The sequence below is a fragment of the Argentina silus genome (genome assembly GCF_951799395.1).
Source record: "Argentina silus genome assembly, chromosome: Y".
Lineage (NCBI taxonomy): Eukaryota > Metazoa > Chordata > Actinopteri > Argentiniformes > Argentinidae > Argentina > Argentina silus.
The window spans coordinates 33,686,651-33,710,028 of NC_139654.1; the positions used below are offsets into that span (position 1 = coordinate 33,686,651).

The window sequence follows — 23,378 nt, forward strand, 5'->3', positions numbered from 1 at the left end:
GTACCCTGAAATAGGGGGACTATGCATAAAACGTGTTGTAATTTCTGAATGGGGAAACCAATATGTACATACATACCATCAAATAAAAGCTGAGAATCTCTACTTTAACCTCATAGTAATTGTTTGATTTCAAATCCAACCTTTTGGAGTGTAGAGCCAAAAGGAGAAAAAAATGCTTCATGGTCCCATTACTTACGCAGGGCACTGTAGTTTCCTTTAGCTATGCTTTGAGGAGCTCCACTGAACGATTATTATTCAGTTAAGTTCACTTGTGTACTGTAGTATCTTTTTTTCTCTTTCTCTCTTTGGACAGCTTTAATAAGTAAATTCAGTGCTACTTCACACTAATGACTTGCATATTTGTCTTCCATCCTTTCACCAGAAACAAATATATGAGTGTCCACTTTACGAACAGAGGAGAAACCTCGACCGCCAGGCTGGACTCAGTTTGGAAGTGAGTGATAAGAAGCAGTCTGAGCTCAAACGGAAACACGAGGAAGAGCACAAAAACAACACAGAGAAGGAGGTAAAGCCTAAACACCGCAAAAAAGACGAGGAGAAGGATGAGGAGAAGCCCAAGTACAGCAAAACTGAGGAAGAGGAGAGTTCTGTGTACAGCAAGAGAGATGAGGAGAGGCACAAATACAGTAAGAGTGAAGTGGCTGATAGATACAAATATAGCAAAGATGAAGAAGAGAGGCCCAAATACAGTAAGAGAGAGGAGGAGGACAAATACAAATATAGCAAGGAGGAGCGGTACACAAATCGCAGGGAGGAGGAAGAGAGGTACAAATATCGCAGGGAGGAAGAGGAGAATTCCAGCAAGGTAGAGGAAAGATCCAAGTACAGTTGGAGGGATGAGGAAGAGGGGTCTAGATGCACGAAGGGGAACGTGTCCAAATATGGCAGGAAGGAGGAGGAGGAGCGGTATAGATCAGAGAAGGAAGAGGGGAAATTTAAGAAGGAGGATAGACAGTCAAAAAAGGACAAGGCTGGGCGTTCTAGGGAAAAGCAGCATGAGCCTCCGGAAAAACCCAGTGAGCCTCCAAAGGTGTTCTGCGGGCCAAGTCCAGCAATGCGAGCAAAGATGCGCAAGAAAAGTGAGGAAACAGGCAAAGGTGGGGGAATAGCCCCATCCGCCTTCGGAAAGTTCAGCTGGAAGAAAAAAGAAAATGAGCTTGCAAAGGAGGCGGAGAGAGTGGCTGCTGAGTTCTTAAAGGATGATGACACAGCGAATGCAGAGGATGGCGATGAAGATTCTTTTTTTCGAAGTCTGGCTGCTGCCAAGAACATTGCTATCAAGCTTTCAGGAAAGACTGTCATCCCCCCAGCAAAAACCTGGGTACCCTACCACTCTGATCGTGGTAAAATACGGCCCAATCTCCCTCCACCCACCATGGTCCTGAGGAAGTCACCTTGGGTGTATGCTAAACCTGCCCCTCTGAACACCTTCCTCTCTATTACACCGACCATTGGCGTTGGGGTGACACCTCTGCCAGTTGTACAGAACCAGCCTAAAAAGGACAGTTCGCTGCCTACGGACATCATTTTCAAGGCCTTTGGTGGTCAGGAAGTCGTTCTAAAAAAGCCACAAGGTCCGGACACTGGGAAGTCAGACACTACTTCCACATCAGTGTCTGTGAATCCAGCACCCTCCCCCACTCCTGCAGCAGTGACATTCACAGAGGCCACAGCCCCACAGTCTAACCTGACCATGTCTGTAATCACCCATAATGAGTCTGATGTAGCTGCACCAGGCGTCCCTGAGAGTGAGCAGAACCTCACAGTGCTGGTCCGCCCCCCTCCTTTCATGAGCAAACCCCCGAGTGAGGTAATCCAAAAATCAGAAAAACCCAAGTCTAACCTTGCTGCCGCAAAAGCCCAAGATCTATTTGACATCTTCTACTGTAGCATCACCCCATCCAGTACCAGCACTGCCACTAAACCTGCCATGGATCCTAAACCTGGAGCGAGTGACTCGCTGAACTGTGAAACTTTGGAGTCCCCGGCTCCACAAACAAAACAACCTCAAACCAACCCAGCTCCTGAAAACACCAACCGTGTTGAAACAGACACAAGGGAATCCGAGAAGTCTGAGAATAGGGCCGAACCGCAGCCCAAGGAAGGGTTAGGGTTAGCCACCTCAACTTTGGGTAACCCATCTGACACATTGGGTATCTCAACAGAGACCTTAGACCTCCCAACTGAGGTGCTGGGCTTAGACTTGTTTGATTTTAATATTTAGTAGTAACCGACTCCACCAGACAGCGGGCCTTGGGAGGGTGAGTTTGTGTTTTTAGGTAGTGAACCAGATAAGGGGGAACATTGGGGGGGGGGGGGGGGGCAAGTAGTAACCCGCAGATCCTCTGTTAAATATAGATCTGTTTACTAAATTGAATGAATGATGGGGTGGAGCTTCCATTGAGACTTGAGATGGGGTGGAGCTTCCATTGAGAATCAAAAAGTTTTGCAAGCTTTTGATTTTGAAAACATAAATCTCTTCTTTGTTGTGACTTACACAGCAAAAGTTGTCTTTACTTCTAAAACTACAAATGTTTGTTGATTTTAATAACTGTTTTTAAAAAAAAAAAAATTATACCCAAGTCCAAACTCTTAAGCTGTTTGTTCTTGTCTCCCCTATTTGAACAATTGAAAGGTATTTTAATACAGGAACAAGAGTGCTCAAGGTTAAGAAGAAAAACTAATTTGGTAAAAGAGTGCAGCATGGACCAAAAGATATCCCTGAGAGAATGTTGTTTGCTTTGACAACTGCATCATAATATGTCACTCTTGACAGCACCCTCCAGAAAATAAGTGGATATACAGTGCCCTGCATAAGTAATGGGACAGTGAAGCATTTTTTCCCCTTTTTGCGCTACACTCCAAAAGTTTGGGTTCGAAATCAAACATAAACACTTTTTATGAATAGTCCCCCTGTTTCAGGGTACGCAAAAGTGATGGGACAGATTTATCAAAAGTCCATCCTATGCAATAACTGCAATAACTGCCTGAAGTCTGCGATGCATTGACCCCACTAGACGATGGGTGTTTTTTCTGGTGATGCTCTGCCAGGCCTGTACTGCAGCCATCTTCTTCCTAGACTTTCCTTGACACTGCTTTGATCCTCATATTGACACACCAATAGTAGACTCCAAAGGCAAATGCAAAGCCTAGGATCAATACTACACATTGACAGCTCTCTTATGCCTGCACAAATAATGTGATGGAACACACCTGACTTACCAGAAACAGTACTTTTGGGTACCCTGAAATAGGGGGACTACCATTTAAAAAAATAATAATAATAATAATAATCTGAAACACTAATTACATTTGGAATTGAGTGGTGAAGCCTGTCCTCTAGATTAAGTAAATTAATTTAATCTTGTTTAAAGTCAGTGTGTTGCTGGTAGTGTTGCTGTGTTTTGCTGGCAATACTGCCTTAAGCTCTGGGACCTGTTTCTGTTGAAAGCTATCTGTTTGAAGCCAATTGCTGTCAATCTATAGTGGGAGGGCCTGAAACTATTCTGCAAGGTATTTAAATCCTTAACTCACCTTGGACAAGAATTAAATACATTTGGAATTGAGTGGTGAAACCTATCTGGTCGTTAACTGATTAGGTGGGGCTGCTACCCTGCTAGTCATCAGCAATTGCAGAATCTGCATTTCTATCTTGACGGTCATAGAACGACAGCCCACTGACACAAAGATGAAGGAGTCCATCGAGGAAGGCCTGACAGGACGGCCAAACGACTCAGTATTTTTATTCTATTTGATTCTTTTTTCACTACTGTGTGTATTGCGTGCTACCTTCATCTTGTATCGCCCACAAACCCTCTATTCCGGCAAATATCACAATGTGCTTTCTCCCCATTCCTGTTATTTCATCCCTCAGGAGGACACATCGCCGCTACACCTCCCCTCGCAACCATTCCAATCTAATCTACCCACCATGCTCAACTGACCACGACCTGTCCCTCCATTTCCTTGCCCTCACAGAGACATGGATTACTCCAGAAAACACAGCTACTCTGGCAGCCCTCTCTGATGCCTACTCCTTTTCTCATTCCCCTAGACTCTCAGGTGAGATGAGGAGTCCTGTGCCTCCCCCTCGACCAAAGTGGTCACATAATGTCCTTTCTCTGTCACACCTGTCCATATCCACCTTCGAATTCTATGCTGTTTCTGTCACCTCCCCATAACTACAGACCGGTATCCCTTCTCTCCTTATCTAAAACCCTTGAACGTGCTGTCTCTAACCAACTGTCTCACAATCTCCTTCAGAACAACCTCCTTGACCCTCACCAATCCGGCTTTGAGGCTGGGCACTCTGAGACTGCTCTCCTTGCTGTCACGGAGGCCCTCCACTCTGCTCGAGCTTCCTCCCTCTCCTCTGTTCTCATTCTTCTGGACCCGTCTGCTGCATTCGACACAGTAAACCACCCCATCCTTCTCTCCACCCTCTCAGAACTGGTCATCTCTGGCTCTGCACTCTCCTGGTTTGCATCTTACCTGGCCGATCGCTCTTACCAGGTGACGTGGAGAGGATCGCTGTCCTCTCCACAAGCCCTCACCACTGGGGTCCCCCAGGGCTCTGTCCTAGGGCCCTTACTGTTCTCCCTCAATACCAAATCCCTTGGCTCTGTAATTTCCTCACATGGTTTCTCCTACCACTGCTATGCAGATGACACTCAACTCTTTCTCTCTTTCCCCCCCTCTGACTCACAGGTGGCAACACGTGTCTTACAGACATTTCCGCTTGGATGGCAGCCCACCACCTCGAGCTCAACCTTAACAAGACTGAGCTGCTCTTCCTTCCGGGGAAAACCTGCCCTCTCCAAGACTTCTCCATCACAGTAGAGAACTCCACTGTGACCTCCCAGACAGCCAAGAACCTTGAGTTGATCCTTGACAACCACTTATCCTGTGCGGTAAACATCACAGCGACAGCACACTCCTGTAGATTCTTCCTCTACAACATCAGAAGGATACGTCCATTCCTCACCAGAGAAGCAGCACAACTCTTGGTCCAGACACTTGTGATCTCTCGCCTTGACTACTGCAACGCACACTTGGCCAGGCTCCCCATCTCCGCCATCAGACCTCTGCAGCTCATCCAGAATGCTGCTGCCCGTCTGGTGTTCAGTCTCCCCAACTTCTCCCATGTCACCCCCCTCCTTCGCACCCTTCACTGGCTCCCGGTAGCGGCTTGCATCAGATTCAAGACCCTGGTGCTCGCCTACCGGGCGGCAAAGGGAACAGCCCCTCCCCTTGCAAGCAATGGTCTGCCCCCAAACCCCTGCCCGATCACTCCGCTCTTCCACCTCGGCTGGCCGACTGGCACTGTCGCCTCTACGTGGATGCAGCAGTTGCGCTACTCGGTCATGGCTTTTCACTGTCCTGGCGCCCCACTGGTGGAACGAGCTTCCCACTGCTGTCAGGACTGCAGAGTCACTACCTACAGTGCAATCGGAAAGTATTCAGACCCTTCACTTTTTCCACATTTTGTTATGTTACAGCCTAACACTGGATTTAGGTCAGGGGAACGAGAGGGCCATTCAATGGTATCAATGCCTTCTTCATCCAGGAACTGCCTACACACTCTGGCCACATGAGGCCGGGCATTGTCCTGCACTAGGAGGAACCCAGGGCCCACTGCACCGGCGTAAGGTCTGACAATGGGTTTGAGGATCTCATCCCGGTACCTAACAGCAGTCAGGGTACCGTTGGCTATGACGTTGGGCCCTCATGCCACCCTCATGGAGTCTGTTTCTGACAGTTTGGTCAGACACATGCACACCAGTAGCTTGCTGGAGGTCATTTTGTAGGGCTCTGGCAGTGCTCCTCCTGTTCCTTCTCGCACAAAGGAGCAGATACCGGTCCTGCTGTTGTGTTGATGCCCTTCTACGACCCTGTCCAGCTCTCCTCGTGTAACGGCCGGTCTCTTGGTATCTCCCCCATGCTCTTGAGACTGTGCTGGGAGACACAGCAAACCTTCTTGCGACCGCACGTATGGATGTGCCGTCCTGGAGGAGCTGGACTACCTGTGCAACTTGAGTGGGCTGCAGGTACCGCCTCATGCTACCAGTAGTGCTACCAGTAGTGACAAGGACACGAGCAGAACACAAAACTAAATGGGCAGATTGATATCCCTGAAGTTTAACTGACTTGGTGTTACATTGTGACGATTAAGTGTTCCCTTAATTTTTTTGAGCAGTGTCGTTGAGTGGTTCTTGCCATAATATGGATTTAGAACAGTAGTCAAATAGGGCTATTCACTGTATAGAACTGTGTACCAACCCTACCTCTGCACAACACAACTGATGGTCTCAAACACATTAAGAAGGCCACAAATTAACTCTTGACAAGGCACACCTGTTAATTGAAAACCATTCCAGGTGACGACCTCATGAATCTGATTGAGAATGCCAGAAGTGTGCAAAGCTGTCATCAAAGCAAAAGGTGGCTACTTTGAAGAATCTAAAATATAAAACATATTCTGGTTTGTTTAACACTTTTTTGTTTACTACATAATTCCATATGTGTTCTTTCATAGTTTTGATGTCTTCAGTATTAATCTACAATGTAGAAAATAATTTAAAAAAATAAAGAAAAACCATTGAATGAGAAGGTGTGTCCAAACCTTTGACTGGTACTGTATATCAGAACTATTCAAAAGACACTATACCATGACAAACTCAGAGGACCTCAGACAGATGAGGTGTTAGGGTAAGTGTGATGGTGAAATGCAGGGCATTCACATGGGGCTGTGGTTCAGTTGTCTTGGTTCAGCATTCACAATCACTTGTGCTTCCTAAATGGGCAGATTGATATCCCTGAAGTTTAACTGACTTGGTGTTACACTGTGACGATTAAGTGTTCCCTTAATTTTTTTGAGCAGTGTACATTTGTTTCAGTAAGTGAATCATCTGTCCAACAGTCATCATAAGACAAAGTAATCAATGCTCACACCAGGGGCCATTGGCAGTCGTAATACATACACACATACACAGTACCAGTCAAAAGTTGTGTCACTTTCATTTGCACCACAGCAGGTGAAATTGATTCACTATCACTTAATTTTTTTGAGCATTGTACATGAACGTAATATGGGAATCTTGTTTTTTTTGTTTATATATATAAATACTCGCCATTATATTTCACTGGCAATACTATGCTCAATGTTATTCTATGTATTAGTGAACATGTAATCAAAATGGTTGTACTGTAAGTGTTAAGTACAGTTCAAATAAAATGTCGTTGCCACAGCATTTTACTCTTTTTTTCAACTTATATTTTTTATTGACCAAAAATATGCATGAGCACAATGTTACACATACATTTCTCTTCCCTTTTCCCCCCTAAGAAACCTCCCACCCCTCCCATGAGATGAAAGGGAAAAAAAAAAAAAAAGACAATAAAACATACAGTATTTGCTCACTCTGGGACATGTTATTAGGAAACAAAACATTAACTTTCACAAGTATGCAGATGATACCCAACTTTATATCTCATTATCACCCGGAGCCCAGTGTCCTTAATCCATTGTATTGCAATATAAATGTGTGGATGTCCCACAACTTTTTACAACTCAACAAAGAACAAACTCAGATTCTAGTTTTAGGAGCTAAGGCTCAGAGAACAGTCTTCTTAGACTCTCTTAAGAGCAAGAATCAAGAAAAAACCTAGGGGTCCTCTTTGATGCTGATCTAAATTTTGAAGCCCATGTTCGCAGTGTGACTAAATCAGCCTTTTATCATTTAAAAAAGCATTGCAAAAGTGAGGAGTTTCATTTCACAGGCAGACTCAGAGAAACTGGTGCACACTTAAATCACAAGCAGACTAGACTATTGCAATGCCCTTTTTTCTGGTCAAAAATTGGTCATCTGCAGGTTATACAGAATGCAGCTGCACAGGTTTTAACCAGGACAATAAAGACTGAACACAGTACACTGGTTTTAAAGCCACTACACTGGCTCCCAGTATTTTGGCACAAAAATAACGCCATACCAGAATTGATTTTAAGATTATCCTCTTGGTTTTTAAATCTCGTAATGGCCTCGCACCTGCATATTTGACATCTTGTAAACTATGAACCCTCAAGGTCCCTTAGATCATCTGACACTGGCCTCCTTGTCGTTCCTAGTCTTAGAACTAAGACGGTGGGGGAAGCAGCATTTACCACCAAATGAGAAGATATTTTTGAGCACTTTAAGTAGCAGCTGTGATCATGAATGAATCATAAGTAATGATGAGCAACATTTTTAGAGGCTACATCAAAGCTAACAACAGGAAGGCTAGTTTAGAAGTTACTTTCGGAACCCAGAATCTCATTTACATGGAGTGTAACTTTCTCACTCGTTGGAAGTGATTCCATCACAGCAGCATCAGAATACATTTAGAAATGTTCAGAGACATCATCTCTGCTCACAATAAAAATGTTTCCAGATGATCAGATATATATGGAAATACCCTCAGTGCATTATGTACTTGTGTCTCATTGTCTTTAGGTGATTTAAATCAAAATGCACCTTGTTGAATCTATGCCACAAAGAATTAAGTCAGTTCTGAAGGCAAAAGGGGGTCCAACCCGGTACTGGCAAGGTGTACCTAATAAAGTGTCCAGTGAGTGTAATTTGCCTTTGTTACGGTTTTAGAGACGCTCACCCAAAGACTCTTATTGGCTGTGTTCCAAAATGCGTTCTTGCGCTCTGCGTCCTCCTGTTCTTACAAGAACATACCTATAAGAACACTTGGAAGATTGTACTGGCAAGAATGCAAGAACGCAGAGCGGTTAAAAACGGAAACAGCTTCCGGTTCACGTAGCACTGACGGTCAGGCTTACGGGGAGGCTTGATCCTGACATGGCATCCGTCTATGGCCCCCATTGCGTGACGGAATGCTTTGTGACCAGCCAGCCGACTGAAGCCATCTCCAACTGCCTCGAGGGCCTTGTGCTGCGGGAAGGAGATGACTTGCTTCAGGGCTTTCGTTAGCTGCAGACGCCTTTATCCAAAGCGACTTACAACAAATACATTTGTTTAAGTGAATCATCTATCCAACAGTCATCATAACACAAGTAATCAATGCTCATACCAGGGGCCATTGGCAGTCGTAATGCCAGAAGCCTTTATTTTTTTATTATTATTAACAGGAGAGAACTTGTAGTGGGGGTGAAGAGGTCTCTAGGGTCTGAGGTAGGGTTAGTACAGGGGGGGTAGTGGAGGTGAAGAGGTCTTTAGGAGGGACTGTGAAGGTGTGGCCTGAAGAGATGGGTTTTCAATCAACGGCGGCAGATCAGTAGTGATTCTGCAGTCCTGACAGTAGTGGGAAGCTCATTCCACCAGCGGGGCGCCAGGACAGTGAAAAGCCGTGACCGAGTGGCGCGGCCGCTGCATCCACGTAGAGGCGGCTGTGCCAGGCGGGCAGGTGGAAGAGCGGAGTGATCGTGCAGGGATTTGGGGGCTAACCATTGCTTGCAAGTAGGGTGGGGCTGTTCCCTTTGCCGCCCGGTAGGCGAGCATCAGGGTCTTGAATCTGATGCGAGCTGCTACCAGGAGCCAGTGGAGGGTGCGGAGGAGGGGCGTGACATGGGAGAATTTGGGGAGATTGAACACCAGAAGAGCGGCGGCGTTCTGGATGAGATGCAGAGGTCTGATGGCGGAGGCGGGGAGTCCGGCCAAGAGTGTGTTGCAGTAGTCAAGGCGAGAGATTACAAGTGTTTGGACCAAGAGTTGTGCTGCTTCTCTGATGAGGAATGGATGCTGTCGCTGTGATGTTCACCACGCAGGATAAGTGGTTGTCAAGGATCACCCCAAGGTTCTTGGCTGTATGGGAGGAGGTCACAGTAGAGTTCTCTACTGTGATGGAGAGGGCAGGCTTTCCTTGGGAGGAAGAGCAGCTCAGTCTTGTCGAGGTTGAGCTTGAGGTTGGTGGGCTGACATCCAAGCAGAAATGTCTGCAAGACATGCAGAGACACGTGTTGCCATCTGTGAGTCAGAAGGGGGGAAAGAGAGAAAAAGTTGAGTCATCTGTCATCTGCGTAAGTGTGGTAGGAGAAACCATGTGAAGAAATTACAGAGCCGAGAGATTTGGGATAGAGAGAGAACAGTAAAGGCCCAAGGACAGAGCCCTGAGGGACCCCAGTGGTGAGGGCTCGTGGAGAGGACAGCGATTTCTCTCCACGTCACCTGGTAGGAGCAACCGGCCAGGTAGGATGCAAACCAGGAGAGTGTAGAGCCAGAGATGCCCAATTCTGAGAGGGTGGAGAGAAGGATGGGGTGGTTTACTGTGTCGAATGCAGCGGACAGGTCCAGAAGAATGAGAACAGAGGAGTGGAGTGGAGAGCCTCCGTGACAGCAAGGAGAGCAGTTTCAGTAGAGTGCCCAGCTTTAAAGCTAAAGATTGGTGAGGGTCAAGGAAGTTGTTCTGAAGGAGGTAGTTAGACAGTTGGTTCGAGACAGCTCGTTCAAAGGTTTTAGATAAGAAGGAGAGAAGGGATACCGGTCTGTAGTTATGGACAGCAGACGGATCAAGAGTTGGTTTCTTGAGAAGAGGCTTGACTCTGGCTGTCTTGAAGGCAGCTGGGACAGATCCTGTGGATAGAGAGAAATTGATTAAGGTGGTATGGAACGGAAGTAGGTCTTTGGAGATGGTTTGGAGAAAGGGGGGGGAGGGGATAGGATCGAGGGGGCAGGTGGTTGCCCACTTGGATGTCACCAGTTTTAAAACATCATCAGGGGAGAGGGGGGAGAAATCTGATAAACCAGAGACAGGGTATTGCACAGTGGTTTTGGGAGGAAAGGTAGCATTGTTGGTGAGAGGTAGAGGGAAGGAGCTGCTAATGTCATCAACCTTCTTTTCAAAGGTGACAGTCATCGGCAGACAGGGAGGAGGGTTGAGGAGTGAGGAAAATGTGGAGAACAGTTTCCTTGGGTCAGAGACAGAGTATTGAATTTTGGAATGGTAGTATAAAGCTTTAGCAGCTGATGTAGTTGAGGAGGAGAGAGAGATCAGGGTCTAGATCATCAGTTATGCATCTATGTACCGTTGTCCGTGGCATTGAAAACACCTCAGACAGCAGTCTGTATGATGTTCCACAGGCCAGCCAGTAAATAAACACCAGGATCTCCACCTCATGTTCCCAGCCATGCAGCTTTGCCCTGAGTAGGATCCCAAAGACCGTCTGCAGGGCCCCCCTGGCAAGCCTGAAGTCTGGCACAAGGTCCCTATCTTCATAAAAATACAGCTGCAGGATGGGAACACTGCGGTTCTTGCAGTAGGATGTGAGATTCTGGTTCTGGAATATTGATTATTTATTTATTGAAAATAGCTTTAATGAATTAATTAACTTATTATGTATTAACTTATTATCTTAATGTACTTTTTTGAATTATTTATTACAAATTATTAAATGGATTCCAGGCTGAGCCCCCCCCCCCTCCTCTCCCGCCCCGGGTTTGTACCATGAAGGTGCCCTACACTATGGACGACGAGTAGACTACCACGGACATTAACTTTTTCCACACACCACATTTGCCATTTCACAATTGTTAGACATTTGATTCCTTGCATCCTCTCCTCCGTCCTCCACTCACTTCCTACTCAATACACATTGGAGGAGAATATCTAGGTTCCCCGAGATATTCCACTCCAATGCTTTTTCAAAAGGAAGTGAGTGATCAAGTTTCTAACAATTGGGAAAGGGCCTCTGTGTAAGTCCTGATCGCAGCTGACCAGCCACTGGGGATTTAAAAAAAAATTGTTTTTATTATCATACGTCTTAGACACACTATTATTTACAATAGCCCACTGTCATACACACTGGTCCAGTATAGATGGCAATAAAACTTTTAAACTTTGGACTGTTTTCATTATTTATTGAGGAGATTAATTTTTTTCAGGACTGTTATATACAGTACAATACCACCACAAGAGTTTATAGTCTCTTTGGTACACCCACACACCCCAGATTTGTATGATGCCGATAGTGAGCTGAGGATGTCACTGTTCTCAAGAGTAACTAAAGACTTTAGTTGGACCATGTTTACAGCCAGCTGGCACCAATGTACGGCGGATTCTATGCTATTTTGCCTTGAATGAAGTAAGAATTAACTGATTTCATTAAACGTTTTAATATAGCTGACAGTTAGCTTGCTAGCTAAATACGCACATCAATTTCGGACAAGGTGACAGCCCAACGAAGTGCCGCCTGTTGCCTTGCCCTTCTCCCCCTTGCAATCCGTCGCCTTTGCGCTGCCCTCCGCATACAAGCCTGACGAGATGCAGCCCTCATAATAGCAGCTGTCCTACGTGAAGCTTTCATCCTTCTACTCTATTAGCCTAGGTTAATTCTTAAGCTGCCCGTTTTCACCGTTTGTTGACAGATACGCTTCGGTCTGTGATGACGTAGTTTCCTGTGCTGACGCTGAAGTGCATTTCAAATTGAACCGTTTTTAACCGCTCTGCGTTCTTGCATTCTTGCCAGTACGGTCTTCCAAGTGTTCTTATAGGTATGTTCTTGTAAGAATGTGGTGGAATTTCAAGTAAAAAAATACTTTGAAATAAAATGCCAGAGACTAGAGCTGATGGTTTATCCAGAGACTTTTATTCACAAGTAATAAAAGTCGTTCACATTTGCAAAGGCGACCACGCTGTTCTTTCAGTCAACCGCTTTATAGTTTCAAATAGGTTACCTCCCTCCTATGCAAATCATTCATACTTCCGAGCTGCATCCACCAATAACATTTAATTCCTACATCTCGTCACGGCCTGGTTTCCCCTCCTATTTGTAAAGACAGTTCTCGTGTTACTTCATATTGGTGATGAGCTCATTAGATTTATCACTGTTATTCTCGGGCCTGGCACGGTTGGCCTTATCTTCACCTACCAGTGCATTGTTTATTAGGGTTTTTCTCTCTCCCTTATCCTGTTTCCATCTTGTGCTCTCAGCTAGTTTGTCCTGTCCATTTGGAATGTTAACAACTGGTTAAATTTATATCTGCTTCTCTTTTCTGTTGACCATATCCTTCTTTCCCATGCCCTGGTCATCTGTTTTCTCTAACCTTTGCTCGAGTGTTGTTGGTTTTAGTGGCCCAATGTTAGTTTTGTTGGGTAAGTTAAGTCTTTTGTGTGCTGTTGTATAAATTACAATAAACTCACTAAAAGCTATTAGGCCGCTGCTTCTCACGATCGCCACATTGGTGTCAGCAGTGGGATGCAGAGGCTTAATTAACCCTTATGAAGATGGCGACGTCGATAAGCTATTTCGCTAAGAAACTTCGCGAGATTGAAGTTCTTCTTCAGCGTCTCGGCGAAGATCCTTCAGCGGAGGAGAGTGATCGACCCGACGGTGCCAGTGCTCCCCGCCGCCATGTAAGACGTGTGCCAGCCGCGGAAGCGAGCGCAGCTGTCTGGCTCCATGGTCAGGTGGGCGCCGAAGTAAACGTCACTGACCGCCGCCGAGAGACCGACGCAGAGAGACTGCCACCGCTGACCGTTGCAGAGAGGGCGTCGCTGAGCTCGCCGCCGAGAGGGCGTTGCTGACCGCCGAGAGCTCACCGCCACCACCGAGAGCTGCTATCATGCCCGTCGCCATCCCAGCACACCGGACCACCTTGAAGCTTCCCCGTCGCTATAAGGACTTTGTTGTCGGCTGAGGACAGGCGACATGCTGGTGGGGGCAATGTAGCGCCGGCGAGGGGCGGGGCTATTGTTGTTCTTTTGTTTAGGCTACTGCTATTGGCTGCTGCTGTGAAGCAGAGGCTTAATAGCTTTTAGTGAGTTTATTGTAATTTATACAACAGTACACAAAAGACTTAACTTAACCAACAAAACTAACATTGGGCCACTAAAACCAACAACACTCGAGCACAGTGTTTTTCAACCTTTTTTGAGCCACGGCACATTTTTTACATCGGAAGAATCTTGCGGCACACCACCAACCAAAAATGTTACAAAATGACACTCTGTAGCCTGATACAGTATATATAATTACAATATTAGCCTCTAATGGCATCTCCATCCACAAAACGCACATTGTCCAAGAGCTGAGAATGTCCACTGATATCCGTAGACTCATCAAGTTGCAACGCAAAAAAAAGCTGTTAGACAGCTTCTCGCCACACACCAAGCATAATGGAGTCGGTGTCGTCTCATCCCCGGTGAAAGTAAATCCGAACGAAAGATAGCTTTCACTGTATTGCCTCGAGCTCACCGTCTTTGCTTTCTTTTTACCACCACTCATACTAGGGCCTTCACCTGGGTCAGAATTAGTGATGGCAGTTTGACACTGAAGCTTCGATACGTGCTTCAAACACTGACCAACAATTTTATCGAAGCACTGCTTCAAAGCTTGCTTTGGTGCGAAAAAAATCACGTGACATATGACGTCCGAAGCAGCAACTGCTTCGTTGCCTGAATGAATCACCTGACTGGTTCGCGGTCCAATCAGGTGATTCACTGGCACTGCCTCGTCTCGATTCTGACAGGTGATAGGTTGCGACAGTTTTGAATTTGAGTGCCTCAACACTTTATAACCGCTCTAAACAATGCACAATTTGTGGATTGTCGTAGTAGGTGCGTTGTTGCTGTTGAGTTGTTGGTATTGCGTTTGTATTCTCTGAGTGTTCTTCTTGTAATCTTTGAGTGTTCCCCATCCCACATAATCACCCCCTGCCATAGTTACACAAACACACCCAACCTATGCCATATTTCCCCCAGCACTCTCTCCTCAATAACACAATACACACATTCATCAATCTTTATTTGTAAATAGAACATGATATTCAGTCTTAGTGTGTGTGCATCAAAGAATTTCATCAAAGCAAAGATACTGTATCAACGGCGGGGTAGAGCAGCTTGTCTTAAGCGGGTATCGAACTCGCAATCTTTCGCTTACAAACCGGCCGCGCTAGCCACAACACCAAGAGAGGTAACTCCCTTGGCGGAGTTGCTAACGGGCCTTTCACAGGGTCGTTACAATACTTTAAATCCAAGGGTGATCAAAGCAAAGATGCTTCAGAACAAAAGATCTTTTCTACAAAAGTAAAGTAGTTTCTCCAACACTGCTCATTGAGGTGTGTGTGTGTGTGTTCATGCGTGCGTGTAATTAAAAGCCTCCTGTCCACCAACTAGCCTGCCTAATTTGACTGCAGCCTTGCACTTCGCCAGGAGAGGTCACTGTAACTGAAGCTTCGAGTAATGAACCCATTTTCGAAACAATTGGCTCAAGTGGTTCAGTGCTTCACAAAAGCTTCATTTGCCCATCACTAGTCAGAATCTTGTCCAGGGCCCAGTTTGGAGTTTGCATTTTTCCTTTTTAAAAACTTCTCCATCACTGTCACCACAACCTGTCGCATGCGTCACTAATTCTCTTGTCTCTAAGAAGGAACGAGGCAATTAGCTACCTGCTGCCACCCGGAGGAATATTACATTACTCTGCCAGTCACTATATTACAGCACAGACACTCGACAATGGCATATTATTTGCAGATAATAATTAATAAATGTTAATTAAAAAAAAGTGAAATTGGATAATTTCTCACGGCACACTAGTATGCCGCGGCACAGCGGTTGGGAAACGCTGCTCTAGCCTACGGTTTTGCCCCGAACATTCACACTGCAAGGCATGAAGGGAACACAGCAGCAGCCAATAGCAGTAGCCTAAACAAAAGAACAACAATAGAACAACAATAGCCCCGCCCCTCGCCGGCGCTACAATATGAATGAACACTGACTGATAGATTTACGTTTTCATGTATAGAAAAGTATTCATGAATTGTTGCTAGGTAGGAGTACATCATTTCAAAACTCACCATTATATATATAATATAATCATATTATAGACAATTACCCAATGAGAAAATTAGTGGCCCGTTACTAGGCAGTTATACTCGTTTTCAGGCCAATGATTTTGTTCTTGGCCGAGAAGGGCGCAGGGAGCTGAAGGTAACCGAGTGGCTGCAATCGGGTCCCGGGGACGTCTGTCACGGAGTAACGGTGACAATACCAACAGTCACAAAATGCCGAATAAAACAAAAAAAGAAAAGGTAACGTAATTATCTCAACATGATGGAAATACGCCACATACTTCAACCAAATATTTGTGGGACGCTGATGCTTTCTTGGAATTGTATGTTATTCACCAACTAGCTAGATTTGTAGCTAGCTATTATTATCGTCAGGCCTAGTTAGCAGAGCAAGATGCGTGTTCGAACCGTACAAAAGCCATCAGCCGCCGCTAGCAACTTACAGATGTACCTAAATTGCTCACACCATAATGTGAATTCAGATTTGGTTTAGGTAGTTATTTTAGCTGGACTATCCGATAGACAAGCCTACAACAACAATGCGTTTAACTTTAAATGATTTATATGTTCTCATCAGTTCTTGTTTTAAAGTAATGTTTTACATTTAGCTATATTTACATTTAGTGTGTTAATTGTGCTCAAATGCTATATCGTATGTGATATTCACGAGCGTGAAGCCCACATTGTTTACCGAAGATTGTGTGTTGACTTGCAAGCATTTTTCTAGCCACATTTGTTACATGAACGCAAGACAGATGATCTTGCCTACATAGCTGGTTCATGTCTGTTGTGAATTAAAGGGAAATTGTTTAAATATATGTTAAACAGGTGTTTCTCGCGCGTGTGCTATGGGCCGATTGCGTTTTCCACCACCACAGTTCCTCGCCAAAGGATAGCTAGCTGTCCAGTTCCGTAATAATCTGACTGTCTCCCACAATAATACTAATGCGACAGTCATGGCCACACAACTGAATGTCCAAATAATTCATAATTATAACTGTGTTAGAGAACTTTTATGGTAACAACATTTAAATACATGTTGCACTCTGCATCATGGGCCTATGCAGCCACTGAAAACAAACCCAAACTACTGAAAACAAACTACTTGTAAGAGCAGATGGTACGAGTTGTGTATATTAACTGTGGTCCTATATGGATGATGTTTTTTGTTAATAATCTACTATAATGGCTTGTCATTCACAGGAACCAACCAAATCTGCCAAAAGCAGCACTAAAAACAGTAATGCAAACAGTGGGAAAGACACTGGAACTGAACATTCAGATGAGGTAAGATTTGACATACTGGGCAGATCCCAATGCTTCATTATCTGACTGTAGTTTGGGTATTGTTAATCTGTAATAATGTGCCTACTGAGATCACAGCTCAGTTGATGTTATCTACAACTTTTTAATTTGTGGTTGAAAAACTGTTTTGTATCAGTGGCATCTAACTGGCCGGCCATAGGTTTGACCCAGTTGTTGTCTTTCTTAATCTAATTCTGTTGATAATTTTCAACACACGTTATACAGTGTCAATGCTTGTTCTCCATCCTGGTTACATTACATGTATATGGCTACCATAGAAATAAATTATATCTCTGATACATTAGCTACTGTAGTGCAAAACATGTTTGGCCCTTGTGTAGACATATGGCACATAACTGTTAAGCCATATAGGCCTGCTGGTTGGGCTCATAGCAGCTCCTTGGGCACATTGTTTAGTTAGGCCATTATGGTGCTTGAGTTGGATCCAGACTCCAGACGTTTTATCAGGAAGGGAGCGGCTGCCCTCTGTGTACAGACCGCTCTGTATGCAGCTAAGCTCTCTGCAAAGGCCTTTAAAGGCTGTAACTGTGCCTCAATTTACTGCCCACAAATTGTACCACTTTCAATGTGAAAGCCAGAGCTGGCTTATTTCGCTATGCATGCTGCATTTTCCCTATTTGTATGCCTTCCATTTTGAAAGGGAACGAGGGAACTGTTGAGGGAACTAAAACATTTTAGTGTCTCGGAGCAATTTGGTTGATAATATAAGGAAAAAGCTCTTGAGTATAATATGTAGCAAAATATAGCCAAGGCTATGTCTGATTTGAAGTGTGAGTGAATGAGACGTTAATTGTAGAATGTTGCATTTGTCAAGTGACATGCCGATAGTTCTGTCTACAGCAGTGATCCTCAATCCTGGTCCTGGAGAGCCATAGAACTACAGGCTTTTGTTCAGCAGTGACCCACCTGATTCAGCTAATCAAGGTTTTGAAGATCAGTTGATTAGTTCAATCAAGTGTGATGGCAGTAGGCTGGGACAAAAACCTGGACCCACTGTGGCTCTCCAGGACCAGGATGGAGTATCACTGCTCTACTGTATGATTTGTGGCAGTTGTTTAACCAGATCTTTTAACACTAGAACCTCCGGGCCCTCATTACTTACCAACGCCTTCAGAGTCATATCTGGGGACATCCATTGTTTAACAAGACATTTCACCAGATCTTCCCCCGAATAAGATTATGAAGAACATTTTGATTTTGGTGTATTGCTACAAATCTAAATGAAAGCTCTTACTCATAACCTTTACATAAGTTATCGTAGTTAACCACACAATATGATTTATGCCTTTTATCAGATTTGTTATCTCTGTAGATTATCAACACTCACCTGTGATAAGTATTTCAAATAGCCTTGCACTGATGTAAGATAGTAATAGAGACAGGCAGGTTTCTATGATGTAATACCCACAGATATCTCAATCTTGCTCTCACCACTGCCATGCACTTCAATGAACGAATTCAAAAAATTGTTTAAAACTACTGCATTTCCTTAGTGATGAAAATGTATCGCTGTGTGGTCCTCTGTGGCTCAGTTGGTAGAGCATGATGCTAACAATGCTTAGGTTGTGGGTTCGATTCCTGCTGTGACCATATATACTGAAAAGTATGCACTCACTGCAATGTAAGTCGCTTTGGATAAAAGCGTCAGCTAAATGGCTTATATATACACTCACCGGCCACTTTATTAGGTACACCTTGATAGTACCGGGTTGGACCCCCTTTTGCCTTCAGAACTGCCTTAATTCTTTGTGGCATAGATTCAACAAGGTGCTGGAAACATTCCTCAGAGATTTTGGTCCATATTGACATGATAGCATCATTGCTGCAGATTGATGCGAATCTCCCGTTCCACCACATCCCAAAGGTGCTCTATTGGATTGAGATCTGGTGACTGTGGAGGCCATTGGAGTACAGTGAACTCATTGTCATGTTCGAGAAACCAGTTTGAGATGATGTGAGCTTTGTGACATGGTGCGTTATCCTGCTGGAAGTAGCCATCAGAAGATGGGTACACTGTGGTCAAACTGTGGGCCCAAAGTGTGCCAAGAAAATATCCCCCACACCATTAGATATTTGCGTCAACGAGCAGTTGAACAGGTGTACCTAATAAAGTGGCCGGTGAGTGTATATGTATGATCAAATATAGAATAGGAAACAAAATTGCACACAAAACATGCGGATAGAAGGATATTCATAATGTGATTTCCCCCCCCCCCCTTTTTTAGCAACAAAAAAAAAATCCAACGTTTTGACCGAAGCCTTATTCAGTGTGTGAGAATCAAATACAGAATAACCATCTCCTGTTCTCTGACACCTCACTATTGTCGTAGAATGTAAGTTATAATACTTTGAAATAAAATACCGTTAACCAGAGCTGTTGATTCATTCAAAGACTTTATTCCCGCAGAATATGTAGCCGTTCAGGTTTGCAAAGCTGACCCCGTTATCTCCTCAGTCACCTGTCTTTATAGATTTCACACAGGCCTTCTATTCAACGTATTTCTGATTCCTGTCTACATACACCAATAACATTCAAGAACTACATTTCGTCATCAAGGTGTGCGCCGCCCACCTGGCTGGCGTCAGTTTGTCTGATCAGGCCTTTTGTTCTGACTGTTTATGACTTTGTTTATTACTTAATTACCCTATCTTTAATTATTCTATCCTGTTTTCTCCAGCTTTGATCCTTTGTTTTCTTCACCTATAGCAAACCCCTCAATCTGACCTCACCCCTCTTTACTGCATCCTCCAAATGTTCTAGGACCATCTGTTTTCCTGTGACCTCTTCCCCTAGGTGTGGGATTACAAACCTTTATATTGTCTTTAAATTTACCATACTATTTGAGCATATTGTGCCTTTAACATAAGCAGGACATTGGTCACCCTCCATCAGTCACTGTGTTTGGTTTGTTAACTTCTCGCGTTAGTATTAGCATACCTTAACAAACGGTAACATGTGTTCTCCAAACATCCCACTGTTCATAGAGTGGTATTGATGACAGGAAATGCACAGCGCTTAGTTTGATGTCATGCATGGTGAAAAGCTATTGATCGGATCTATTTTGAGTCAGGCTCAGTCATGCAAAGCCGGTTATCCAGGCCATCCCTGCCATGCCTTGGGTAAGCCCCAATATGTGTCTGATAGGATGGGTCCATAACTAGAACCACAGCAATCTTCAAAAACATCCCCAAATGCACACTATATGCTGACCTGCCAAACATAAATGCAATAAAAGGTTTGGAGAATAGCTTTTAAAAGCAACCCCCCTCCTTTACTTCAGGATAACTGTTCTAAAGCAACAACTTTGTAGGTGAAAGCAATATGTTGAAAGCCTATCCAGTTTGACATACTGGAATATGTCATTGTTGTTGTTAAGCGGCTAAAATGCTGTTTAGAATTTCCCTGCACATATTAATCTTGTCATGACACCCGACCCATGGTAGTTATACGTCAATGTAATTGAAAAGGATGAGTCAGGCTAATTACCATACCGTACTTGATGATCTTTGCAGTCTATATTGCATTTATTGCTCTGTTTGATGGGTATTCAGGCAATCTACTTGCAAGACTATATAGGACTCCCCTTTGATGGTGTTGTTATTCACTTCCGGATTGATCTTGTAGTCTTGTAAGACAGGGTTAGTTGTTTTAGCTGCCAATCAATCGTACAGATTGATTTACCACACTTCAATGAGAGTACTGCAGAGTACCTGAGCACCTCTTTGTTTCAACTGTTTTCCTCTTTGGCTTTCCACTTTCCCCCCAGACCTGTACTGTACATTTCTAAGTTTCTAGAATGGAGTGCCATTTGGTTACACTCTTGAGACCCCTTTTACCTTCAACATGGACAATGTGCAAGCTTAATTGGTTATTTCCAGAACTGCAATGATTTCACTGAAAGGGTAAGCTGTAAGCTGATCTACCTGTGATGGCAAAGTGCACAGGGGTTAGTACCCATAACTGATGTGAATGGGGGCCTTTTGCACTGCCAAGATGGGGTAATTGATGACATGGAATACCCTGGGGATTTATTATCCCTTCAATTCAAGAGGCATCACAGAGCGAAATGAATAGTGCTTTAGTGCTTTCATGAAATAGAAAACTTTTAGCCTAATTCTGTCCAGTACATCCATGTATGTTTATCTGAAACATCAAAGGGGACCGCAGTTCTCTCAGAGGTGTTCTTGCCATTCTTTTGAGGTCTGTGATAAATGTATATGAAATGATGGATTTAAACTCCACCGGACTCAGCGATATGACATTGCCATAAGTAGCGGAGATTACGTCAGATGCAAACAAGCAAGACGTTTCCACTCGTTAGCAATTCCATAGGCATCTGCATGAGCACAGCAATGCAATAGCTGCGTGGCTAAAAAAAATAAAATAACCAGTGACATCTCGTGTTGCACTGTCTGTGTCGGAAGTAGCGTGCTACTTATGGTTGGGTCATAAAGCTCAATCTACCATTACGTTTTCTACTACACGAAAGCAGCACATCACATTATTTCCCCTCTATGAAATCCCAAAGGGATGCGTAACTTCCCTAAACTTTACCTAAATATATCTTTTGGGCATTCAATTGGTGTTTGACTTTGCATACAAGCCAATCCCACAGGTCTTGACATTCTCATTCTCAGCAACATCACCCGCCATATATTCAGGATTCTTCTCTCCTTCAAACTCAATGATCATTTGTACATCATTAGACAAAGCCAATCCGATGATCTTCATGGAATGCATGCTGACCGACCATAATGTCAACAGTGTGTGTGCATGTGCGCGCCGAATTGCAGGCCTCCCAAAGAAAAAAGCGGAGCAGCTTCCAAGATACTTCTGTCAGCTGTTATGAGTAGCTTAGCTGTGTGGTGAAGACGGTGCTACTTGTGTCCATCATATCTATTCTTTGATTTAAATGCTTTACTGTGAGCCCAAATAAAGTGTGTGTGTTTCCTCCGTAGGCCCAGCAGCAAGCCAGCAAGCGTCCCAGCAACAGCACTCCACCACCCACTCAGCTCAACAAGATCAAATACTCAGGTGGTCCCCAGATCGTCAAGAAGGAGCGTCGCCATAGCTCATCACGATTCAACCTCACCAAGAACCGTGAGCTGCAGAAGCTTCCTGCCCTCAAAGGTAACATCTGCTAACCATCATCGGCTAAACCGTGTCCTACCTATAGGCATGCACATTGCTCCTGCATTATCTGCTTAGTCCAACCTGCTCCACCTGTGGTGGAATTGACTGACACACAGAAAAGTGGTAATTGAGCATCCCAATGATTTTTTTTTGTCCCCCACATATTGTTGATGATAACTTGCATTGAGGTACTAGAGGCTTTCATCCTACAGTTGGCAGGGGTTTTATAGGTACACGGCGACATTTCAGCGGGGTACGCAGAAGTCCCGCCACTGCAGGAAATTGCCGGTGTGACATGCTGCCGAAAGCCACCACAAGGTATAAGAGCTGTGAAGGATGGCGTATGCATCTTGCACTTGAAAACAATCATGTTTGTTTCCGCCCACAAACAATAACTACCGTTGGATTATTTCTAACTCCTGGAAAGTGTTGGTGTGGGGGGACATGCAGCGTTCGGCCTGTAGAGGGAGCTACAGGACCGTGGCCGGGGTTGTGTCGGCGAGACTTTGTTGCACACCTGCTGCAAATGAAGTCTCGTCGGCGAATGTTTAAGATGTGTGTGCTTCTGCCATTTCAGTAGGCGAGGTGAGCTGGGAACGGCGGAACGAGAGAGAGAGAAAGGGACGACTGCAAAGTCGCCGAGTGGTCATTAAGGAGGCTGGAAAGCCAAAAGGACATTTCACGAACGAACTGTATGAATAAACGGGAGCAATCCCTTACCGACATACTGCGTCTGCCTCTGTGTACAACGGACTATACTACATTGGCGCCCAACCTGGGACACAGAGTAAAGGCAGAATGGAGTCGCTAGCAGCAGCAATAGCGAGGATAGCGCTCGTCCTCGAGCAGCAGACGGCCCTGCAGCAGACCCAGCAGGCGACGCTGGAGGAACTAACGGCGGCGAGGATCGCGGACAGTGCCCTCTTCCAGGACTTCACCAGGGTCGGCGGGCCGGCGCCGGGGACCGGAGCGGCACCAGGTCCCCCCAAGTTCCAGCTGCAGAAGATGGGGGACCTGGACGACCCAGAGGCGTTCCTCGCGGTGTTCGAGGGGACGGCAAGGATCTCGGGGTGGCCGGACCGAGAGTGGGCCTACCATCTGCTGCCCCT

The 23,378-nt window shown here is 44.9% G+C and overlaps 2 protein-coding genes across 6 annotated transcripts in view; both read left to right on the forward strand.

The window, feature by feature from the left end:
- The window catches only part of LOC310823570 (zinc finger protein 318-like), a 60,618-nt gene extending 53,355 nt beyond the window's left edge, over positions 1 to 7,263 (forward strand). For 2 of the 3 annotated variants that reach the window (XM_083696446.1, XM_083696447.1), the window contains exons 12-13: positions 383 to 2,282; positions 3,896 to 7,263. In XM_083696446.1, coding sequence (XP_083552572.1) covers positions 383 to 2,245 — 1,863 coding nt within the window. In that variant the 3' untranslated portion in view covers positions 2,246 to 2,282; positions 3,896 to 7,263. The remainder of the gene's footprint in view (positions 1 to 382; positions 2,283 to 3,895) is intronic. The other variant, XR_014554952.1, reaches the window with a different exon arrangement.
- Positions 7,264 to 15,914: 8,651 nt separating this feature from the next.
- Positions 15,915 to 23,101, forward strand: LOC310823577 (serine/threonine-protein phosphatase 2A 56 kDa regulatory subunit delta isoform-like). Of its 3 annotated transcripts, XM_083696464.1 has the most exons (5): positions 15,915 to 16,049; positions 17,013 to 17,096; positions 22,095 to 22,266; positions 22,482 to 22,587; positions 22,847 to 23,101. In XM_083696464.1, exons 1-5 carry the CDS (start codon positions 16,023 to 16,025, stop codon positions 22,920 to 22,922), a joined length of 465 nt encoding a protein of 154 aa, XP_083552590.1. In that variant the 5' UTR covers positions 15,915 to 16,022; the 3' UTR covers positions 22,923 to 23,101. The 3 variants fall into 3 exon arrangements, with proteins under 3 accessions (XP_083552590.1, XP_083552591.1, XP_083552592.1); XM_083696465.1 differs by lacking the exon at positions 22,482 to 22,587; XM_083696466.1 differs by lacking the exons at positions 22,482 to 22,587; positions 22,847 to 23,101 and having other exon boundaries at positions 22,095 to 22,415.
- The last annotated feature ends 277 nt before the right edge of the window (positions 23,102 to 23,378 follow it).